Genomic DNA, 25,236 nt, shown 5'->3' with positions numbered 1-25,236 from the left:
TTTTGAAGACAGAACCTAGCACTTTATTAAGATGCTTTTAGATTGTTGGAATTTCAAGAACCAGACACATGTAGTAAACGCCCAGAAAAAAAAAAAGTGGAACGCAAAAGGCACTTCCTGCACAGGACACTGGCCGTGGGACAGGTAAGTAAACAAGCCGGCTTCTCTGTACAACACCAGCCAAGTCAGCCCCTCCCAGGGCCAGTCCCCCGCAGCATGGCCCTCCCCTGTTTTACAGAAGCCAGACCCCCTGGTGGTTGGGACCCAAGGCTTTTCTGTAGGACACCTTGGCCTACCAGGGAGTGCTGGAAATGGTCAAGGAATTGGTGGTGGAGTCAAAAACAAGTTTAAAAGCTGCCATTTGAGACAAGGGCTTCTCTGTACTCACACCCAGTCCCAAACACAATAAATAAGCAATTATTAAAAAATTTCAAGTATGTAGGGTCTTATCCCCCTGAAAGCCACATCCTAACCAAATGCATTTGCATTCTGAAGGGAACTGGTTTCTCTGTAGCTACACCAGAACTTCAGGATGCAGTGTGGACTCGGCTATCGGAAATAAACCCCTCAGAATTTTTGTGCAACATGAAGTTCTTGGCTCGAAATAAATCAAAAATATATTCCAGGTGCCAAAAAGTGTGCAGCCTACAGACCTTGGGTATGATTTTGCAACTTCTCTGTGACCATAATGCCATTAGATTGGCCAAGAGTCTGCCTAATAAGATTGGTGAGGTTTGGCTAGTGCTAAAACGGTGCATAGGATCTTGATATAAGTTCATTAATATCCTTGCCCCATCCCACCCAGACCCAGGAACATAATAGGAAATTGATTAAAGTATGGAGTTTCTGTGTGTTTTACTGGGGTGTATGGCCATGTTCCGGAAGCATTTTCATCTGATGTTTCACCTGCATCAATGGCAGATGAAACATCACAACCTCTGAGAATGCCTGCAAAACGTCAGGAGAGAATGCTTCTGGAATATGGCCATACAGGCCGGAAAACACACAACAACCCAATTAGTCCGGCCATGAAAGCCTTCGACAATAGATTAAAATATGGGGGGCCTGATACCATTGGTTGTCAGACCAGAACTGCCTCCGATTGAAAGCCGCATTCGACTGGAGTGGAACTGGCATTGCATGCAAGGCTGTCTGCTACAGGAGTCATGGCTCTCGGGTGACCAAAAGGATGGAAAGAAAAGGTGGGCTTGGCATTCTCATTAGAGCCAAATCACGACAACGTGCTGCTCTAGATCTGGACCAAGTACGTGGTACAGAACAGGCTCTGTGCACACCACAGGAGAAGAGCGTTCGTTCTGTTTTGAAGGGGAGATTGTTGTTAGCCTTTGGGCAACACAAGGAATAGACTAATAACACATTGCCTTGATTATAAGTCTTTTCTTCTCTAGGTATGACATATCGCGCCTATGCTCAACTGGCTTTACTTACAGGTCAAGCATACCAGAAAGAGGAGAAAGCACAGTGCAATTTGAGGTCCCCCATAGGACTAATAATTCATGGCAATTGACAAAAAAGTGTGCCAAGTTAAGAGCAGAGAAGGACATGATCATTTAGGGAACAGGGTTCTTTCCCACAGAACAACAGCCTGGAGGTTTCTCTGTAAGGTACACCAACAGGTCTGGGGAAAGAAGCCCCACATGTTCAGTATTTGAGCTTTTTGGGCACTTCCCATGGGAAGTTGTTCCTACCAAAGTGACCATAGGCTGCAGTCTTCTGATACATAGGCTTCTTCAGATCCAGATCCCTGGAATATACAAGTCCGTAACTCAACACAGTGCATTGACCAAGCAAAGCAAACGCGGCTATACCAGAAGTGACCACTGAGACGACCAAGGCCGGAAGCCCAAACCATTGGCTTGTAAAAGAATCGGACTCCCCACACAGGTCCCCCCATCCATTGTTAATCTCAACTTGACAGTACAGAATACTTACCAAATGGCTGCAGATCACCATATCAGCCCACTTTGGTTGGGATTCAATGTTTACTTTTAAGCTTTTTTTGTATTTCTATTTGAATTATTGTATGTTTACTTTTAAGCTTGTTATTGTATTTCTATTTGAATTACTTCTAAGCTTGTTATTGTATTTCTATTCGAATTATTATCTCATGTTTATTATTGTATGTGTAATATTATTATTAATAATATAATATAATTACAATATAATTATTAGTATATTTTTTTTGTCATGTCAGGAGTGACCTGATGAGAATTGGCCGTCTGCAAGAACATTGCCCAGGAGACACCCGGATGTTTTTTGATGTTTTTGTCATCCTTGTGGGAGGCTTCTCTCATGTCCCTGCATGAGGAGCTGGAGCTGATAGAGGGAGCTCATCCGCCTCTCCCCGGATTTGAACCTGCGACCTGTCGGTCTTCAGTCCTGCCGGCACAGGGGTTTAACCCGCTGCGCCACGGGGGCTCCAATATAATATAATAATTATATAATATTATTATATTATTAATTATTAATATCATTATTATAATAATATAATAATTATAATAATATAATAATTATAATATAATATAATAATTATATGTGTAATATGTGTATATTTTATGCCATGGATTGTAAACCACCCTGAGTCCCCCACTGGGGTAAGAAGGGTGGGGTATAAATGTAGTTTAATAATAATAATAAATCAGGATGTTACTCTCCTATCTGAATTGCTACCTTTTACTCCAAACCAAACAACTCAGAACTTGGAAGCTTCCAGAAGTTCTGAATTGCTGTGTATACAGACCCAAGCAGCCCCCAGGCTTAGACCTGGTTGCCCTCCATAACTAGCTAAATATAAGGAATACCAAGCAGGCCTCTAAAAATGTTTTGATATTAAGAATAGTCAGTAGAAGTGCCTGCAAACATCAGTATTAACTCACTCACCTGCACTGTCCATAATAGGGAAATTTCATCACCCTTATACCAAGATCTGCAGCTTGGAAGATCTTTACAATTCAGAATATTTAGTCTTTAGTAGGCTGCCTTATTTCTCAATAATAGCTGAAGCAATTTTGCTCAAGGGCCATACTTTGTTTAAGTGTAATGAGGTAAAGGTTTTCCCTTGACATTTTTTTTTGTTGTGTCAGGAGTGACTTGAGAAACTGCAAGTCACTTCTGGTGTGAGAGAATTGGCCGTCTGCAAGGACGTTGCTCAGGGGACGCCCGGATGATTTGATGTTTTTATCATCCTTGTGGGAGGCTTCTCTCATGTCCCCGCATGAGGAGCTAGAGCTGATAGAGGGAGCTCATCCGCCTCTCCCCGGATTCACACCTGCGACCTGTCGGTCTTCAGTCCTGCCGGCACAGGGGTTTAACCCACTGCGCCACCGGGGGCTCCCCCTTGACATTAAGTCTAGTTGTGTCCAACTCTGGGGGTGGTGCTCATCCCCATTTCTAAGCCAAAGATCTGGCGTTGTCCATAGACACCTCCAAGGTCATGTGGCCGGCATGAGTGCATGGAGCACCATTACCTTCCCGCAGAAGCGGTACGTATTGATCTACTCACATTTGCATGTTTTCGAGCTGCTAGGTTGGCAGAAGCTGGGACTACCATCGGGAGATTACCCCACTCCCTGGATTTGAATTGCCGACCTTTTGGTTACCAAGTTCAGCAGCTCAGCGGTTTAACCTACTACGCCACCGCAACCCAACCCAACCCCTTTTACCTCCGAAGCAGCCATCTTTACACATGCGCATGCACACCATTATTTTACCTGACAATGACCCCTGGGCGCAGGTCAAAGTTCTTCTTCACAATCTCTAGCAGCTCATGCTCGGTCTTTTGGGAGGTGCCATAATGGAAAATTGAGACTGACAATGGGTGGGCCACTCCAATAGCATAGGAAACCTGAGAGCAAAGTTAATATAAAGCACAAGGCATTGAAGCACACAGCAGCTTTACTCTCGCAAGCCATTCCCTCCCAGATAATATTAATATTATTCAATATTTCAGTATTTTTCTCATTCTAATTTCCTTGTAGCCCATGTTTATTGTCAGAAATATTAAAAATTAACTGGGTTTTACAGCTGGTTTACGCTGCTGCTAATAAGTTACTCTGCTGTATATTAATGAGCAGGGTCTTTTGTTAATAAGTCTACTTGCTCAACATTTACTTCCTTTCTAACTTCCAATTTAGGATCTAACTCTTCATTGAGATCTTAGGATAAATTATGAACACCTCCGTACTTTTGGGCAACTAAGACCACAACAGAATCAGCTGTTAAGAGCTGACAATGACCTCTACATAGCATTAGCTACTAAACCTGCCATGGGCAAACTTTGGCCCTCCCTCCAGGTGTTCCGGACTTCAACTCCCACAATTCCTCACAGCCTCAGGCCTTTTCCTTTTCCCCCTCAGCTGCTTAAGCGGGAATCATAGAATCAAAGAGTTGACGGAGACCTCATGGGCCATCCAGTCCAACCCCCTGCCAAGAAGCAGGAATATTGCATTCAAATCACCCCTGACAGGTGGCCATCCAGCCTCTGTTTAAAAGCTTCCAAAGAAGGAGCCTCCACCACACTTCGCGGCAGAGAGTTGCACTGCTGAACGGCTCTCACAGTCAGGAAGTTCTTCCTCGTGTTCAGATGGAATCTCCTTTCTTGTAGTTTGAAGCCATTGTTCTGCGTCCTAGTCTCCAGGGCAGCAGAAAACAAGCTTGCTCCCTCCTCCCTGTGGCTTCCTCTCACATATTTATACATGGCTATCATATCTCCTCTCATCCTTCTCTTCTTCAGGCTAAACATGCCCAGCTCCTTAAGCCGCTCCTCATAGGGTTTGTTCTCCAGAAAGGAAAGGAAGAAGGAAGGATCCTGAGGCCGTTAGGAATTGTGGGAGTTGAAGTCCAAAACACCTGGAGAGAGGGCCAACGTTTGCCCATGACTGTACTAAATGGGACTGTAATAAGCTTTCCTGACATTTTTCAACTTCTTGTGCTTGTGATCTTAGTAATGTCAAACCCTGCTCCCTTCTTTCAGCCTTTGCAGAGCATTAAGGTCAACCAGAGCATGCACTTAACATTGCCATCCAGTGACACTCATGACTTCTAGGCCAAGAGGCAAAGTGTTAAAACGTACCTGAACAAGCACTCTCCGACAAAGACCAGACTTCACAAGGGATTTTGCAACCCAGCGAGCAGCGTAAGAGGCTGAACGGTCAACCTTTGTGTAGTCTTTACCAGAGAAAGCACCACCTCCATGAGCTCCCCAACCTCCATAGGTGTCCACAATGATCTTGCGGCCAGTCAAGCCCGCATCTCCCTGCAAGGACAAATTGTTTAATTTAATTTATTTATTTATGGCATTTATATGCCGCATTTCTCACCCCGAAGGGAACTTAGAGCGGCTTACAATATATATTTTCATACAATATATTATATTATTAGCATAATACAATATCAGTATTATATATTACTTTATTGCACTATACCATTATATTGTAATATTATTAGTAATATTACATGTAATGTAAATATATAATTATAATTTTGTATTATTGTTACTAGTATTATATTGTATTACATAATATTATAAATATTATATGTATATACAATATACTTTATTTATTTGTTTATTTAAGGTATTATATGCCGCCCTTCTCACCCCGAAGGAGACTCGGAGCGGCTTACAATATGTATTTTCATACAATATATTATATTATTAGCATAGTACAATAGCAGTATTATATATCACTATATTACACTATACCATTATATTTTAATATTATTAGTAATATTACATGTAATGTAAATATATAATTATAATATTGTATATTACTAGTATTATATTGTATTATAATATTATAAATATTATATGCATATACAATATACTATATTTTATTCATTTTTTAATTTATTTACGGCATTTATATGCCGCCCTTCTCACCCCGAAGGGGACTCAGAGCGGCTTACAATATATATTTTCATACAATATATTATATTATTAGCATAGTACAATATTTATTCATTTATTTGTTTTTATTTAGAGCTTTTATAACCCGGTCTTCTCAACCTCCGAAGAGCAGAAAATTCAACACAAATATAGTAAACACAATAGCATCATAATACATTAAAATACAGATCATACAATATCATACAATTACAAAAGCCGGGTCGTCAGAATAAAATCACGAATTCATCACCATCTGCCGGTGTGGTCAGCCGTTATTGACTCGATCATCATTTTGCAAATGCTATATTCCAAAGCCAGGTTTTTACCAGCTTTCTGAAAGTCAGGAGGGAAGAGGCAGATCTAATCTCCAACAGGAGAGAGTTCCAGAGCCGAGGGGCCACCACCGAGAAGGCCCTGTTCCTCGCCCCCACCAGCCGCGATTGCAAAGGTGGTGGGACCGAGAGCAGGGCCCCTCCAGAAGATCTTAACAACCTATAGAATAGTAGTATTATATATCACTATATTGCACTATACTATTATTTTGTAATATTATTAGTAATATTACATGTAATGTAATATACAATTATAATACTGTATTATTATTACTAGTATTATATTGTATTACATTATAATATTATAAATATTATATGTATATACAATATACTATTTTATATTATTATTAAAGGTAAGATGGAAATGTGGTTGTTCCAGTGTGCCTTCCCAGAATAAGGATAACTCTTAGCAATATATCCTCAAATGCACTTTAACATTGATTTAGGATTGCCTGCGCGCCCTCATCTTTCTTTAAAAACCCTATCCTAGTTATTCCCTACCTTGTTCATGCCCAGCATTATTTTTTAAATTTTAAATTATTACATTTGGCACGGCCATAGGTTTTTAAATGCTTGTATGTAATTGTTCATTGTTTATTTTTGTTTTGATATTTATTTTACTATTTTGTATTGATTATTTTGTTATTGCCTTCGTTTTATTGATGTACTGCAGGCTTGGCCTCATGTAAGCCGCACCGAGTCCCTTGGGGAGATGGTAGCGGGGTACAAATAAAGTATTATTATTATTATTATTATTATTATTATTCTGCTCCCATCTGTCTTCGCTCTGGCCAGTAAATTATGCTGGTCACCTCTTTGGCTGATCTTCATAGAATCCACATGACATCTCCGTATGAAGACAGGTCTGCCTTGTGGAGCAGAGGACACAACTGACTGAAATGCCATTTTGCATTCTGTGGTCTTACATATTTCTCTTACATAACTTTGCACAACTTGCCTTCTCTAATAAGGCAGCCATTTTTCTGAATTGTACAGCTGTGGCTGTGATATCACAAAAAACTAGCGAGATCCACCCAAGTAATGGTTCCCTCCAATCATATATATTCAACTCCGAACCCTCTTCATACCTGGGGGCCACCAATGACAAAACGTCCACTGGGTTGCAGGTGGTAAATAGTATCATCATCCAGGTATTTTGAAGGTACGACAGCTCTGACCACTTTTTCCTTCAAAGCATCCCTCATTTCATCCAGACCGATTTTCTCATCATGTTGTACAGAGATAACGATTGTATGGACTCTAATAGGGATGACAGCACCCCGGTCCTGTCGGTACTGCACAGTCACCTGAAAAGAAATCAATGGAAATGTAAGGTTTTGCATCTGATATACGTTTGGACTATAAAGACCAACACAGAAAAATATCCATAGGATATATCTGTCATCTATATAAATAAAAATGTAATGTTCGTTTGTGATACCATCAGAACTCAAAATCCACTGGGGGAATTGACACCAAATTTGGACACAAGATACCTAACAACCCAATGTATGTCCTCCACTCAAAAAAAAAAATTGATTTTGTCATTTGGGAATTGTCATTGCTGGGATTTATAGTTCACCTACAATCAAAGAGCATTCTGAACTCCACCAATGATGGAATTGGGCCAAACTTAGCACACAGGGCTCCCATGAGCAACAGAAAGAACTGGAAAGGTTTGGTGGACATTGACCTTGAGTTTGGGAATTGTAGTTCAACCTTTCTTTCTTTCTCTCCCTCTTTCTCACCCTCCTTCCTTCTCTACCCATCTTTCTTTCCTTCCTTATCTCCGTCCCTCCCTCTTTCTCCTCCTTTTTTTCACTCTTTCCTTCCCTCCCTCTTTTTCTTTCTCTTCTTCTTTCTTCCTTCTCTACCTGTTTCTTTTCTCGCTTCCTTTGCTCTTTGGTTCCATCCTTCACTTGTCTATTTCCTTCCTTCCCTACCTTTCTTTCTCTCCCTCCTTCATTTTCCCTTTCTGTGTATGTATTTTGAGTGTGTATATATGTGGTTTTGCACATGCGTTATGATTTTTTTTGGGTTTTTTGGCTTTTTAAATCCCTTCTGCTATGTTTTTCAGTGTTTTTACGAGTGATGGACACTTGTCTTGTGTCCAAATTTGGTGTCAATTAGTCCAGTGGTTTTTGAGTTATGCTAATCCCACAAACAAACATTACATTTTTATTTATATATATTAGAATAGCACAGAAGAAGAGGTTGCTTCTTACCTGGGTTTTGGAATCTGGCCTCAGCCAGGGCAAGGTATGGTTGCGACGGAGTTCTGCCAGCTTCGCATTCAGCTGATGGGCCAGGAGAAGGGTCAGGGGCATACACTCCTCAGTCTCATCCGTAGCATAGCCAAACATCAAACCCTATTACAAAGATAGGAACTTAATGACATTTTAGGACGACTATGTACAATTTAAGATGAATCCACAACTCATTAACACCAACCTGGTCACCTGCACCAATGTCCTCTTCCTTGCGGTCAAGGTGGACCCCCTGAGCTATATCAGGGGACTGCTGCTCCAGGGCAACCAATACATTGCATGTCTTGTAATCAAAGCCTAGAATATAGACACACATTTTAAACTTAGGGCAACAATCTAAAGAAACCATGCATCTCTATGGAAAACAGAGAGGAGACCCAATACACAGCCAATATACTTAGTACCTACCCTTTGAGGAGTCATTATAGCCAATGTGCTTGATTGTTTCACGGACAATTTTCTGATAGTCAACTGCAGCCGAAGATGTAATTTCCCCAGCCAGGAGGATCATCCCAGTCTTAGCAACAGTTTCTACATGAAAAAAGAGAATTGGCAACCTAAGTGTAGAAGAACAATAGCTCTCATCTACCACACTCCTAACAGAAGCTGTTTCTTCACAGCAGGAAGAGAACACTCACCACATGCGACTTTGGCATTTGGGTCTTGTTTAAGGTGGGCATCAAGAACAGCATCACTGATCTGGTCACAAATTTTATCTGAAATCAGAAAGGTTCAGTTACTTTCCTGACTCAAAGCCGATATTATTTTCAAAGCTCCAAGCAATACAAAGGAAAAAGTAACATTGGGTGTTATAATAATATAGTAATAATAACTTCATTTTTATACCCTGCCTCCATCTCCCCAAAGGGACTCGTGGCGGCTTACATATATAATGGCAACATAAAATATATTTATTTATTTAAAAGTTTTGTATACCGGCCTTCTCACCTCTCTTGAGGGACTCAGACCAATTTCCAACCATAATATCACATACAATCAATAACTATAATGGTCAGTCGTCACACTAAAATCGTTGCTCATCATCCTCCATCCATATCTCAGGGTGTTGGCTCACTCTTCGAATGCCTGTCTCCATAACCAGGTCTTCACCTGTTTCCTAAATGTCAGGATAGACGGGGCGGTTCTGATCTCCAGTGGGAGAGAGTTCCAGAGTCGAGGGGCCACCACTGAGAAGGCCCTGTCCCTCGTCCCCACCAGACGCGCTTGCGAATCCGGTGGGACCGAGAGCAGGGCCTCTCCAGACAATCTTAATAATCTTGATGGTTCATAGGGGAGAATACGTTCGGAGAGGTAAACAGGTTTCTAGGACTGCCCTTTAATTTTAAGCGGCTGAGGGGGAAAAGGAAGGGGCCTGAGGCTGTTAGGAATTGTGGGAGTTGAAGTCCAAAACACTTGGAGGGCCAAAGTTTGCCCATGCCTGAGCTAGAGCTTTAACCTCTCCTGGTTAAACCTGATAATTTTCTATCTCAACATCATCCTGTTCAATTAATAAGAACATAAATGTCAAGCCTCCAAGTTTAGTTAGTACCTTCAAGGCACACACTTCTACTTCTATGACACATGCAAGTTATGATGAATGGTTAGCCATCCCTCCCAAACGCCTATACTGTTGCTGCTATTAAGATGATGCAATGCTGCCATTTACAAGTGGTAAAGGCACCTGGTTACAAAATATCAATTAAGTTATTTACAACTTTAACACAAGCACAAAACAAATTTAAACTATGGATTCCTTGAAACCAGAATGCATTTAAACAAAGAGCGGATCACCAAGACACACTGAAGCCTACTTTATTACAGATCCTTGAAATGTGTGGTGCAACAAGGCCTTGGAGCTGAAGTAGAATATTGCACAACTCATGCAGTATTCACAAGCTGGCCAATTCTACCAACTATGGCCCCATCTACACTGCCATATAAAATCTAGATGGCCTGCTTTGATAATCTGAATTATATGGCAGTGTAGAAGGAGACTAATTCTCCAAATGGGGCCAGAAAGCTTAGATTAACAGAATGGTATTAAAATGAGCAGGCAACTTCCAAGCGACCCGTTTTGACTGCAGAATAGACTCAGGCAATAATGGGGTTTAATAACAGGCCAGCCAGTCCCCTTCCACACTTCCCTGATATCCCAGTACAAGGGAGAGAGCCTTTTCCGTTGTGGCTCCCCGACTCTGGAACTCACTACCTGGAGAAATTAGGAAAGCCCCTTCCTTAGAAATCTTCAAAAAGAACCTTAAAACCTGGCTCTTTCGCTGCGCCTTTGGTGAGTAGGTATAATTCCACATGATTACTCGACCTCAAAGCTTTGTCATTGGAGTATACGTCCCCTCCCCCTCATGGGAAAGCTTGATTCCACAACTCCCGCTAAAATGAGCCCTCCTCCGTAAATTACCTGCTTCTCTCTTTTATCTCGCCCGAGTTTTTAATTAGTTTTAATTACTTTTGTCTTTTTAATCACTGTATGTAGCCCGCCCATTATTACTGTGCCTGTGCATATTGTAATTTGTATATTGTTATGTATTCATTTGTTTTCTGTAACTATGATGTTACTGTTTATTGTTTGCATTTTCGGTTTTTCTTTATTGTAATTGTCATTTGGGCTTGGCCTCATGTAAGCCGCTCCGAATCCCCATCGGGGATATGGTGGTGGGGTAAAAATAAAGATGATGATGATGATTATTATTATTATGAATGCGCAACAGATCTCAGAGAAAATTGGGTCAAAATGTCACAAAGGTGATATTTGACCCCGAAAAAATTAGGAAAAATTTATAACACAAGCACGACATGTTGGAAATGTAAGAGGAAAGAAGGCTCATATTACCACAGAAGGCTCATATTACCAAAATAAGCAAGAGAATATTGGAGGAAAATACATAAAGAAACACAAATTATGCTAAAAATACATTTACCACTGAAACCAGATTTGTTTTTATATTAGGAATATATGATAAAATATGGAGAAGGATAAAGATAAAATCTTATTTTTAGCTTTAACTAAAATGTGTTAAAGCCAGAATGTGTTATGCCAGAAAATGGAGGCAAGAGATACCAAAAGTAGACGACTGGATACTAAAAATGTTAGATATTAGAAACTTAGATAAGCTTACCTTCCTACTGTTGAAAAACAAAGAGATTAGAAGAAAAGAAACGGACTGGAGAGAGGTCACAGAGTATTTAAGAAAGAAGAAAAAAGAAATTGTGTGTTGAAAAGGACAAATAAGACTGTAACGCAATAAAAAAGAGGGAAACAAATGAAGAAATAAGAATTATGAAAATAAGACCATACAGAAGACTTTCGGAAGAAACCAGGAGGTCAAATCACTTAAAAAAAATTAATTAAATTTATTTCTCTTCCTTCGTTTCTCTTTCTCTTTTTCTATACTATGATTTTATTTTATTTGTGTATTTTAAGAAAACCTTAATAAAGATTATTAAAACAATAAAGTGTATTATTATATTATCATGATCAGATTATCTAATATATAAATACTAATACAATACTAATGTGTAATATTATACTAATATTACAATATAGTAATATAGAATGCTAATATTGTGCTATGCTGATTATATAATGTATTGTATGTACATCGAACTTGTAAACCGCTCTGAGTTTCCTTTGCGGTGAGAAAGTAGGGATATAAATGTCCGAACTGAACAAGTATCTGGCAGTGGAGACTGATATAATCAGATTAAATCAGATAATCTGGGATCAGATCCTGGGATTTAGGGCAGTGTAGATGGGGGCCCTTTTCTCCAACATTAAGGAGACCAAATGACCTTTTATTCGACCTGGTACTTTCCAATGATGATTCTATGAAGAAATAATCTGGTTTTGCACAACCAGGGAATGAAACACATTATTACCGTGGTTCATTTCACTAAGGGAGAAAGACATAATGTACCTTGGAAATTAATAAAAACCTAAAATGGGCTTTTTGTTGGCATTCAACCCCACATTGCCCAAGTCTCAAGTCCTCAATGAGAAGTTATTTATTTAAGACATGTATATCTCACTCTTCTCACCCCAAAGGGGACTCAGAGCGGCTTACAAATTATATGCACATACAATACACCATAGTAATAGCACAATATTGATACTATATATTACTATATTGTACCATACCACTATACTGCAATATTATTAGTAATATTATATGTAATATATAATATACAATTATTATATTGTACTGTTAGTTTCGTATAGACTAAGGGTTTCCCTTTCCTCATGTCTCCTGTTTGACAGTTGGGAATGTATCTATTTCTTCTCCTCTTTGCTTCTGCTCTCATTCTGATTGGTTGTGTTAGGGTCTTAGAGTAGCTCAGACCCAGTTCTTTATTAAGAATTGCAGTTATTTATTACTGTAAGTAAACCTTTTGTGATTTTTTAAAGATTGGACTTTGCATGTTTGCCTCGTAAGCAATTCTTTACAGCCTGAATTCTTTACAGCCACATCACATGATTTGCTAATGAACTGTTGCTCAACTTTTGTATCCTGATTGTTTTTGAATGCTCTGCTTTATATTTTAGGGTAGTTTTCCCTAACACTGTTATGCCTGATGCTTTCTATATTGTTGAAAAGATGAGTTATGCAGTGATCTGATGTTTTTTCTTCCCGGCAGAAGTCATGCATATGGCTCCCAACTTCCATGTCTCTGGCAAAAGAAATGCACTCCTTCCCTTCCCTGCTTTTCGGTAGTCTCAGGTCCGCAGTCTGGGTGTCCTCCTGGACTCATCACTTACGCATAAAGCTCAGGCGTTGGCCGGGAGGGCCTTCGCACAATTAAGACTCGTGCGCCAGCTGCAACTGTACCTCGTGAAGTTGGATCTGGCCAGGGTGGTCCATGCCTTAGTCACCTCCAGATTGGATTACTGTAATGCACTCTACATGGGGCTGCCCTTGAAAACGGCCCAGAAATTTCAATTGGTATAACGGGTGGTAGCCAGGTTAATAACCGGTGCTTCTTGCAATGAGCGGTCAACCCTCCTGTTTAAGGAGCTCCATTGGCTGCCATTCATTTTCCGGTCCAAATTCAAGTTGCAGGTTCTTACCTACAAAGCCCTGAACGGTTTGGGACCCGCCTACCTGCGTGACCGCATTTCTGTGTACGAACCCACACAATCTCTTTGATCATCTGGAGAGGCCCTACCAGCTCTCCCACCTGCATCGCAAACGCAATTGGTGGGGACGAGAGGGCCTTCTCGGTGGTGGCCCCTCTACTCTGGAACTCACTCCGCAGGGACATTAGACATGCCCCAACGTTGGCATTCTTTAGGCAGAGCCTGAAAATGTGGTTGTTCCAGTGTGCCTTCCCAGAATAAGGAGAACTCTCAGCAATATGTCCTCACAATGCACTTTAATACTGACTCAGGATGGACTGCGCTCCCTCGTTTCTCTCCGAAAAATCCTATCCTAGTTATATGTTACCTTGTTCACGTCAGCACATTTTCAAATGGCCTGGCCATTTTTAAAATTGTTTATGTCACTATTGATTGTTTTTTGTTTATGTGATTTATATGATTTGTATTTTATTGACTGTTTATTGATGTTTTGTTTGATGTACTTTGGGCTTGGCCTCATGTAAGCTGCACCGAGTTCCTTGGGGAGATGGTAGCGGGGTACAAATAAAGATTATTATTATTAGCACAGGAGATGCCTGCACGGCTGGAGCTTCACCCCAGCATCCATGTCTCCTGATTTCTACAGCCATCCTGGAAGAAGACTATATTTAGACACACAGTACGCCCAGCAGCAGGGCATCAAAGAGCATGTTTTTCAGCTCTGAGAATAAAATGCTGCTTCCTTCAAGGCAAGAAGAGACATCATGGCGGAGTAAGACAATGAGTTTTCCACTGAGCATCCTTGTTTAGGTCAAATATCAGCCACAATCCTTAATTTTAAACTCGTGTCCTGTGTTTCACCTCTGTTGTGTATTTTAATATGCATGTTATAGAACTACGGCAGGGGCTGCTATGGCTTTGTACATTTTAATGGATTCAATCTGAATTTTTGAATACTAATGTTTAATACTGCTTTCATATTTGTATGTTTTCAATTGTATGCTCATGCTTTTAACTTTATCCACGTCATAAATCTCCTTATGGAGTGAAACAGCAATATAAAATGCATCTTTTATAGAAATATGTGTATTTATAGAACAGGCACAGGCAAACTTCAGCCCTCCAGGTGTTTTGGGACTTCAACTCCCACAATTCCGGCTGTTAGGAATTGTGGGAGTTGAAGTCCCAAAACACCTGGAGGGCCGAAGTTTGCCCACACCTGTTATAGAATATTTATAATGTTTCTGTGCTTTAATTCTGTAATCCGCCTCAAGCCACTTAAGAGGCAGGGAATAAATAACACTATTATTGTGAATCAGCTACACAACATGCATGGTTTATTTATATTACAAATTATTTCTGTTTATGGATTTGCTTTGAGTTTTCTGGGCTGTATGGCCATGTTCCAGAAGCATTCTCTCCTGACATTTTGGCCACATCTATGGCAAGCATCCTCAGAGGTTGTGAGGTTTGTTGAAAACTAGGCAAGTGGGGTTTACATATCTGTGGAATGATGTCCAGGGTGGGCGAAAGAACTCTTGTCTGTTGGAGGCAAGTGTGAATGTTGTATTAGCATAATATAGTAACTTTATTTTTGTATCCCGCCTCCAGGGGTGGCTTACATGAGGACAAAGCACAGTCAAACAAAGTTAAAATATAACACAATAGATATATATATATATATATATATATATAAACATAATCATACAACATCCAGAAAGTGAGAATAGTGGACCGTTCAAAACTAAGGGGTGAGATAAGGGCTTGTGCAATACAACTGCAAGGACACAAAGATAGAAAAGTGATAGAAAAGTGCAACAGCCAAATGGTAAGTTAGGGATGAACAGGCCAAGTCAGTAACGGAATACATCTACAGGGGCAGGAACAATAATAGTAAAGTGCAAGAGGCAGAAAATACGATATGGTTAGAAGGGCCAATTCATCTAATGAACAGATTAATCTAAGTCACATTGGAACATCCACGTTTTTAGGTCTTTACAGAAAGTGGGCAGGGTGGGTGCTAATCTAATCTCCCTGGGAAGAGAATTCCAGAGCCGGAGGCCACACCAAGAGGGCCCTCTCCCTCGTCCCCACCAACCACCATTGAATGGCTTTGCAGCTTCAAAGACTGGCCGCTTCCTGCATGGGGGAAACCTTTGTTGGGAGATGTTAGCTGGCCCCGATTGTTTCCCAGCTGGAATTCCGATTTTGGAGTGTTGCTCTTTATTTACTGTCCTGATTTTGGGGTTTTTAAAATACTAATACTGGAAGTTGGCCCTGATTGTCTGGAATTTACTTGTCTTCTGAGTATATCAAATAGTAGAACCTGCAGGCTCCAGGCCACAGCCAGGAAATCAGGAGACGCTTACTTCTTGGGAGGAGAGCAATGACCAATCTCAATAAAATAGTGAAGAGTAGAGTGATCACACTGGCAACGAAGGTGCACATAGTTAAAGAAATGGTATTCCCTATAGTCACCTACGGATGTGAGAGCTGGACCTTAGGGAAGGCTGAGCAAAGGAAGATAGATGCTTTTGAACTGTGGTTCTGGAGGAAAGTTCTGAGAATGCCTTGGAATGTGAGAAGATCCAACCAGTCCATACTTCTGGAAATAAAGCCTGACTGCTCATTGGAGGGAAGAATAGTAGAGGCCAAGCTGAAGTACTTTGGCCACATCATGAGAAGAAAGGAAAGCTTAGAGAAGACAATTATGCTGGGAAAATGGAAGGAAAAAGGAAGAGGGGGCAACCAAGGGCAAGATGGATGGATGGCATCCTTGAAGTGACTGGATTGACCTTGAAGGAGCTGGGGGTGGTGACGGCCGATAGGGAGCTCTGGCATGGGCTGGTCCATGAGGTCACGAAGAGTCGGAAACGACTGAACGAATGAACAACAACAGAGCCTCCATTCTACTCTTGGGAGCACAATATGCACAGCTATTACATAATAAACCCTTCCTCCTTTAGAAAGGAATACAGGAATGACACAATGCACACAGATATTATATAATGAACCTTTCCACCTTTATAAAGAAATACAGTAATATTCAAGCTTTCATGGCCAGAATAACTGGGTTGCTGTGAGTTTTCCAGGCTGTATGGCCATGTTCCAGAAGCATTCTCTCCTAATCTTTCGCCCACATCTATGGCAGACATCCTTAGAGGTTGTGAGGTCTGCTGGAAACTAGGCAAATTAGATATCTGTGGAATAATGTTCAGAGTGGGAGAGCTCTTGCCTGTTTGAGACAAGTGCAAAAGTTGTCTGGTTTGCTTACTCTGGAACATGCAATATATCATTGTCTTTCTGTAGGTGGGTGTGTTTCAAATCTATGATACTATATCGGTGTGTGTGAGTCATATCTCTCTCTATATCTATATCTATGGCTGGATGGCTCTTTGTCAGGAGGACTTGGATTATGTTTTCTTGCCCTGGTGAAGGGGGTTGGACTCGGTGGCCTTAAGTATTTTCTGTTGGTCATAGGTGTTCTGTTTGGGAAATTTGCCCCAAATCTGTCATTGGTGGGGTTCATAATGCTCTTTGATTGTAGGTGAACTATAAATCCCAGTAACTACAACTCCCAAATGTCAAGGTCTATTTTCCCCAAACTCCATCTCTGTTCATATTTGGCTGTATTGAGTGCTTGTGCCAAGTTTGGTCCAGATCCATCATTGTTTGAGTCCACAATGCTCTCTGGATGCAGGTGAACTACAACTCCCAAACTCAAGGTCAATGCCCACCAAACCCTTCCAGCATTTTCTCTTGGTCACTGGAGTCCTTTATGCCATGTTTGGTTCAATGCCATCATTGGTGGAGTTCAGAATGCTCTTTGATTGTAGGTTAAATATACATTCCAGCAGCTACAACTCCCAAATGATAAATACATAATTTTTTGAGTGATGGTCACTCCTTTTGTTGTGAGACGTTTTGTTACCAAATTTGGTGTGATTTTGTTCATGGGTTCTTTTGTTTTTAAGGGACTCATTATGCACAGAGCATTTATATATATATATATATAAGATAATATATAATCTATCTATCTATATATATATATATATATAGATAATATACAAACAGTAACATGCAAGCATTTAAAAACCAATGGCCAGGTCAAATGCAATAAATAAAATTGCATTTGGCCTGGCCATTGGTTTTTAAATGCTTGCGTGTTACTGTTTATTGTTTTTTTTTTGTTTATGAGATTTATATTAATTGTATTGTATTGATTGTTTGTTATTGCTCTTGTTATTGAAGTACTGTGGGCTTGGCCTCACGTAAGCTGCACCGAGTCCATTGGGGAGATGGTAGCAGGGTATAAATAAAGTATTATTATTATTAATAACTCAAATTCTTGGTATACAGGCCAAAGAATTGGGAGCATTATTATTATTGTGGGTACTGACACAATACACATAGCTATCATATAATAAACCTTTTAATCATTTTATATATATATATATATATATATATATATTATACAAGCTGTCCCCTGCCACGTGTTGTTGTGGCCCAGTCTAGTGATCTGGAAAATAAAGTAATGAGAAAGTGCTGGTTTTTAATATATGTAATTCCTTTATGCTTGTAGGTAAAGCAGTATTTTTTGCTGTTTCTTTGTCAGTGTTGATGTGGAGATTGTTTGGTTTGCCTACTCGGAAACATACAACATATAATTGTCCTTTAGGGGTCCCTTTCAAATCTAGGATATTATATCTGTGTGTGTGTGAATAATATATATCTATCTATATCTATGGCTGAATGGCTCTTTGTCAGGAGAGCTTTGATTATGTTTTCTTGCACTGGTGAAGGGAGTTGGGACTGGATGACCATAAGTATTTTCTGTTGGTCATGGGGGTTCTGTGTGGGAAGTTTGCCCCAAATGATTGTTATTATTAATAATAACTCAAAATCTTGGTATACTGGCCAAACTATTGGGAGCATTATTATTATTGTGGGTACTGACACAATACACATTGCTATCATATAATAAACCTCTTTATCATTATATATATATTATATAATATATTATATAATAATATTATCATTTAATAAACCTCTTTAGAGGGCCAGGTCCCTTCTCTCTACTATTTTCCCTTCTTCTATACACTCATTCATTGGGTGTCTTTGGATCCTGGCCCAAGTCCTTCACTGAGCATCCCCCCTTCTTTTTAGGAAACCAACCCACACATTTCCTTTTCCAACATGGATGCTTCCATTCCTGCCATGCGGGGGGAACCACGTGGTCGCCTGCAATGCGGGGCAGCGCGCGCGCTCCCGACAAGGCCCGCGGGGCCGCGCACGTCCCCCTTGAAGCGGCTCTTTCGTCACCGTTGCCGTGGTAACCAACCCGGGCTCTAAAATAACCCCCTTCTAAAATAACCCAAGCCCAATTTTTATTAACTCAAAAAAACTACAATACCCACAATCCCTAGTAGTGAAAGCGGCTAAGAAAGAATGCTGGGAGTTTGAGTCCTCCTGCTCCTTTAAGGGCAGAGCTTCCTGAACTGTCACTCAGCAGCGCGCCGACCAATCAGAGGCGTGCTTGAGGGAGGCGCGCGCTCCTTCTCGTCTTCCCGCCTCTTTACAGCCGGGTCTTTTTTCCCCCCCTTTCTCTCTCTCCTTCCCCAGCCATTCAGAGCATCCGGGTATTTTGGCTATCCCCCTCTCTTTTCCTCCCTCATAGACTCACCTGGGTGTCCTTCTCCCACCGACTCCGAGGTGAAAAGGAAGGTTCCTTCTTCGATCCTGCTGTCGCGCAATCCGTTCATCGTCAGAGAGATCTCGAGAGCCACAGCTATGGAAGGCAATTAATTCAGTCAACAAGCTCGCCCGGCTCTGAAACCCGGAATGAGAGAGCCGGCCCCTTGCTGTGCCTTTTATACCATTAAGCCACGCCCACCGCCCTCCAAGACCACGCCCCTTTCCCCCTTGAGCCAAACCAAGAGCAGAGGTGCTGGGCGCTACCATTCCAATATTAGGTACCATTCCAATAATTATATCTCAAGAGTCGCTCATTTCCGTACCATTTCGACGAGAGCCACGCCTCTCTTGACGATTATATTGTCCTATTTTGAGACTGTGTATTTATCATTCCTTGTGAACAATGGGAATTTATGTTTTTTCATGATATGATTCCCCTCCCCCCCCTTCCCATCTACCGCCTTCCATTCGCCCAGGGGCTTCTTTCCTTGAAGCGCGCCATGAAACTGCGCAGGCGCAGTTGGGTCGTTCCAGGGTTTGCATAAGAAAAAATAATCAGTACACTGATGGGCGACCCTATACATTTCTATCTCTCCATATCAAAATTAATGCACTTTGCAAGCAGGGGAATCCTTTAGCTTTCTCTGCCCAAAGCCTCACCAAACTACAAATCCCAGGATCCCATAGAATCAAAGAGTTGGAAGAGACCTCATGGGCCATCCAGTCCAACCCCCTGCCAAGAAGCAGGAATATTGCATTCAAAGCACCCCTGACAGATGGCCATCCAGCCTCTCTTTAAAAGCTTCCAAAAAGCTCTCTTTAAAACCTTCATGTTCCATCTGAACATGAGGAAGAACTTCCTGACTGTGAGAGCCGTTCAGCAGTGGAACTCTCTGCCTCGGAGTGTGGTGGAGGCTCCTTCTTTGGAAGCTTTAAACAGAGGCTGGATGGCCATCTGTCAGGGGTGATTTGAATGCAATATTCCTGCTTCTTGGCAGGGGGTTGGACTGGATGGCCCATGAGGTCTCTTCCAACACTTTGATTCTATGATTTTATGATTCTATAAGGAGCCTCCACCACAGTCCGGGGCAGAGAGTTCCACTGCTGAACGGCTCTCATAGCCAGGAAGTTCTTCCTCATGTTCAGATGGAGTCTCCTCTCTTGTAGTTTGAAGCATTGACCCAAGGGAGTGAAAATGGTATCAAACTGCATTCATTCTACAGTGTAGATCCTATATTTCAAGGCTGGGGCGTCCATTTTTATTTGTGGCACATCAATCAATCTGATTTTTCCAGCACACGAGGATCAAGATCCATACATGTTATATGCATTGTTTTATTTATTTATTTATTTATTATTTATTTATTTATTATACTAGCCGTCCCCTGCCACGCATTGCTGTGGCCCACATGGGGGTCCTGTGTGGGAGATTTGGCCCAATTCTATCATTGATGGGGTTCAGAATGCTCTTTGATTATCGATGAACTATAAATCCCAGCACCTACAACTTCCAAATGTCGAGGTCTATTTTCCCCAAATACATTTAGGCATATTCAGTATTTATGTCAAGTTTGGTCCAGATCCATCATTGTTTGAGTCCACAGTCCTCTCTGGATGTAGGTGAACTACAACTCTAAAACTCAAGATCAAGGCATGGGGGTTCTGTGTGGGAAGTTTGGCCCAATTCTGTTGTTGGTGGGGTTCAGAATGCTCTTTTGATTGTAGGTGAACTATAAATCCCAACAACTACAACTCCCAAATGTCAAGGTCTATTTTCCCCAAACTCCATCAGTGTTCACATTTAGACATGCCAAGTTTGGTCCTGATCCATCATTGTTCGAGTCCACAGTGCACTCTGAATGTAGGTGAACTACAACTCCCAAACTCAAAAGTCAATGCCCACCAAACCCTTCCAGTCTTTTCTGTTGGTCATGGGAGTTCTGCGTGCCAAGTTTGGTTCAATTGTTGGTGGAGTTCAGCATGTTCTTTGGTTGTAGGTGAACTATAAATCCCAGTGTGCGAAATCCCAGCAATTACAACTTCCCAAATGATAAAACCAATCCCACCAACCCCACCAGTATTCAAATTTGGGAGTATCGGGTATTTGTGCCAAATTTGGTCAAGTGAATGAGAATACATCCTAGATATCAGATATTTATATTACGAATTATAACGTTTGCAGAATTACAGTTATGAAATAGCAACGAAAAGAATGTTATGGTTAGAGGTCATCACAAAAGGAAGAAGTGCATTAAGAGGTCTCGGCATTAGGAAGGTTGAGAAACAATGGGGTAAACAATACATGTGAAAGCAAAAGCAAAAGCAGTCTGAGCAGTAATTCTTAGAATAGCACTTTTACTGAAAGAGGCCATTTCAAAGAAATCTGGCTTTCCCTTCCAGTAAATGGCATTGGGAACAAAACAAGAACTGAACTGAAAAGAAGCACACACCGCCTGCGTGATAAAAGTTGGCTTGGTTTGGACTACACTGAGAAACGAAGGTTGTGGGGAATTCAGTTGCTCAGGTGGCCCATCAATTAGGCCTCAAATACATTGGCTATTCTAGGTCAAAGAGCCATGGTGAATATTTATCTATTATTTATTTAAAACATTTCTATACCGCCCTTCTCACCCCAAAGGGGACTCAGGGCGGAGCACATCATATACACGGCAAACATTCAATGCCAGGACACAGATTCACATACAATACATAAACATTAAAAACATTGATCAAAATATTAAAATAAACCATTTAAAACCATCCTAGTCATCCGCGTCAAATCTAATTGGCCTGGTCATCTTTCCTATTGCCGCTTTATTGCCCTGTCCCGAAAGCTTGGTCCCACAGCCAAGTTTTGACCACCCTTCTAAAGGACAGGAGGGAGGAGGCCAGCCTGATTTCACCAGGAAGGGAGTTCCATAGCCGGGGAGCAATCACCGAGAAGGCCCTGTCTCTCGTCCCCACCAATCGTGCCTGTGACAATGGCGGGACAGAAAGCAGGGCCTCCCCGGAGGATCTTAATCTCTGTGATGGTTCATAGGGGGAGATGCGTTCGGACAGGTAATTTGGGCCAGGGCCATTTAGGCCTTTATAGGCCAAAGCCAGCACTTTGAATTGTTTATTGTCGAAGGCTTTCATGGCCAGAATCATTGGGTTGTTGTAGGTTTTTCCGGGCTATATGGCCATGTTCTAGATGCACTTTCTCCTGACGTTTCGCCTGCATCTATGGCAAGCATCCTCAGAGGTAGTGAGGTCTGTTGGAAGTAAGAAAATGGGTTTATATATCTGTGGAATGACCAGGGTGGGACAAAGGCCTTTTGTCTGCTGGAGCTAGGTGTGACTGTTTCAACTGACCACCTTGATTAGCATTTAATGGCTTGGAAGTGCCTGGGGGAATCTTTTGTTGAGAGTGATTTGCTGTGCCTGATTGTTTACTCTCTGTTGTTTTACTGTTGTAATTTTTGAGTTTTTTTAAATTGTGCCCAGTAGCAAACTGGCAGCCAGCGGAGCTGGCGTAACATGGGAGTTGTATATACAGCTCTCCCAAAAAGCCACCAAGTAGCGCTCGCTCTTTCTGATGTATTCTTATCCATATATGTTTGTGTTGATTTAGTGAAGCATTTTAGGAAAGGGGTGACATTCTGGCATAGATTGAAATCTTTAAAATCGGAATATGCTGCTGTTTGAGAGTCTGGTGGAGTCTCTTTCTTTCTCTGGAAGTTTTAAAAAAGAGGCTGGATGACCATCTGTTGGGAGAGCTTTGATTGTGTCTTCCTGTCTGGAAGAGAGGGGTTGGACTAGATGACCCTTTGGGTCCCTTCAAACTATTATTCCCTTTAATAAGGAATAATTCCCAGCAAAATGTCCTCAGAAGCACTTTAACTATTCATTGGATTACACTGCCATATAATCAAACTCAAAGCTGATAATTCAGGATATTATATGGCAGTGTAGAAGGGGCCATACAGACAGATCTGACTGGAAACTCCCATATTGAAGTCGAACATGACCCCCCCCCCAATAAAAGATAGTAACTTATAGTTTTGCTAAGGACAAGGACACCAGACTGGATAATAAGGGTTAAGCCTTGGACAATTTGCCAAGACACTAACAACAACAACAACAACAACAACAACAACAAGGACCCTTCCCATGTTAGATAGTGTGTATCATTTAATCAAGGCTTTATGCCCTATGTTTCATATATAGCAGAAGGTAACACATTTATTACTGAGAAACTACCTCCCTTTACACTTATGTACTCTCTTGAACTTCTATGGGACTTTTTCCTTTCTGAAGGACTCTTAGAAACGTTTTGGAAACTTTACCTTTTAAAGTCCCTATGAATGACCTTTGCCTGACCCTTCTGTCCTATTCCCTTTTATTAAAATATGTATAAAAAATATAAGAAGCCAATACAATGGGACCCTGGGACTCGGAGTTTGGCCCCCCAGCGGAAGGTGTCCACTTGGCATGATGGATCATATCTCAACAGGACAAAGGGCCTTCGGAAAGCCACACTTTGTCCTGATCTGTTCTCTCAGTTATCTTCCATCCACCAAAACTACAGCCAGGATTATCCCATTGTCTCCATATCTCAGTTCAAGAAAAATCCAGATTCTGGCCATCTTGCCAGACATCGTTGATTGCCACCCCTCAAGACAATTGGCTGGCTGGCTAGAAGGCCCCCTGAGGACTCGGCAACCACATGGACACCACATATTTCCATAATCCATTCAAGTTCTCATTGTTTCCCTCTCGTCCCGCCTCCTTCTCTCCTGATTGGCCAGGAGGCCGAAGTGGTGTGAGCTCACCCATTGGTTAAGGCGCTCAGGAGGCGGCCAAGCCTTCTCTACGTCCCATCTCGGAGTTTAAGAGCCATAGCAAACTACTGGAAGTGAGAGCGAGCTTGTGCTCGAGCTCGCTCCGAAGCCCCGCCTTTTTTTCCCCGAGGCTGCTCTCTCTCTTGCTAGTGTGCCTGTTTTCCCTTGCTAGGGAAGCGATGCGAGTGTACTCTCGCAGTTGGCAGAATTCAACTGTGAGCGTACGCTCGCATCCCTGCCCTCTGCAATGGAAAACAGGCACGCTAACAAGAGAGAGAGCAGCCTCGGGGGGGGGGGGGGGGAAGGCGGGGCTTCGGAGCAAGCCCAAGCGCAAGCTTCCTGTAGTTTGCTGCGGCAGGAGCGTACGCTCGCAACGCTGCCCTAGCAAAGGGAAATAGGCGGAGAAAGAGGCGGAGCATCGCTCGTGCTGGCTTAGTTTGCTCTCGCAAAATCCTAGTTTGCCACGGCTCTTAGATCTTCTGGGGAGGACCTGCTCTCGACCCCGCCTCTAGCACAAGTGAGGCTGGCGGGGACGAGAAGCAGGGCCTTCTCGGTGGTGGCCCCTCACCTGTGGAACTCACTCCCCGGGGAGATCAGATCAGCAACTTCCCTTTTGTCATTCAGAAAAAAATTGAAGACCTGGATATGGGACCAAGCTTTTGGACATTCTGGCAGCTAAAGGAAAGACCCTGATGATGAGCAGGAAGTGATGGAACGGAATGGATATTCGGAACTCTGAACACTGAGCATGAGATTGTTTACTATTATATTATGTACTGATGATTTTAATTTGTTAATTGTTTAAATTGCTTTTATATGAGTTTGTATAACTGACATAGGCATCGAATTGTGCCTTCGTTTGTAAGCCGCCCTGAGTCCCCCCTCGGGGGTGAGAAGGGCGGGGTAGAAGTAACTGAAATAAATAATAAATAAATAAATTCTCCCAGCTATAGAGTGTCAACCAATCAGACAGCTCTGTTTTATGTATAAAAAGGCTTTTATTTGTGTACACTGTATGCTTTGCTTGACGAATTATTGCGGCTTTGCATTCTTTCCAGCTGGATCGCAATAACATCAACTCAGTGGCGCTTCCTTCAGCTTTGGTGAAATTCTTTTGGGAACTTAG

At 41.7% G+C, this 25,236-nt stretch overlaps 1 protein-coding gene across 1 annotated transcript; it reads right to left on the bottom strand.

Annotated features, from left to right (window-relative positions):
• Window positions 1-19,452, bottom strand: MAT2A (methionine adenosyltransferase 2A). The gene is made up of 9 exons (XM_060786957.2): window positions 19,277-19,452; window positions 9,143-9,220; window positions 8,913-9,035; window positions 8,689-8,801; window positions 8,463-8,606; window positions 7,326-7,544; window positions 5,093-5,275; window positions 3,732-3,865; window positions 1-1,765 (listed from the first exon to the last, which is right to left on the bottom strand). Exons 1-9 carry the CDS (start codon window positions 19,353-19,355, stop codon window positions 1,663-1,665), a joined length of 1,176 nt encoding a protein of 391 aa, XP_060642940.1. The 5' UTR covers window positions 19,356-19,452; the 3' UTR covers window positions 1-1,662.
• Window positions 19,453-25,236: the final 5,784 nt, after the last annotated feature.

This window comes from Anolis sagrei, chromosome 7, assembly GCF_037176765.1.
Source record: "Anolis sagrei isolate rAnoSag1 chromosome 7, rAnoSag1.mat, whole genome shotgun sequence".
Classification (NCBI taxonomy): domain Eukaryota; kingdom Metazoa; phylum Chordata; class Lepidosauria; order Squamata; family Dactyloidae; genus Anolis; species Anolis sagrei.
The sequence above is the reverse complement of the archived record's forward strand: the minus strand, read 5'-3'. Positions and strand labels throughout refer to the sequence as shown.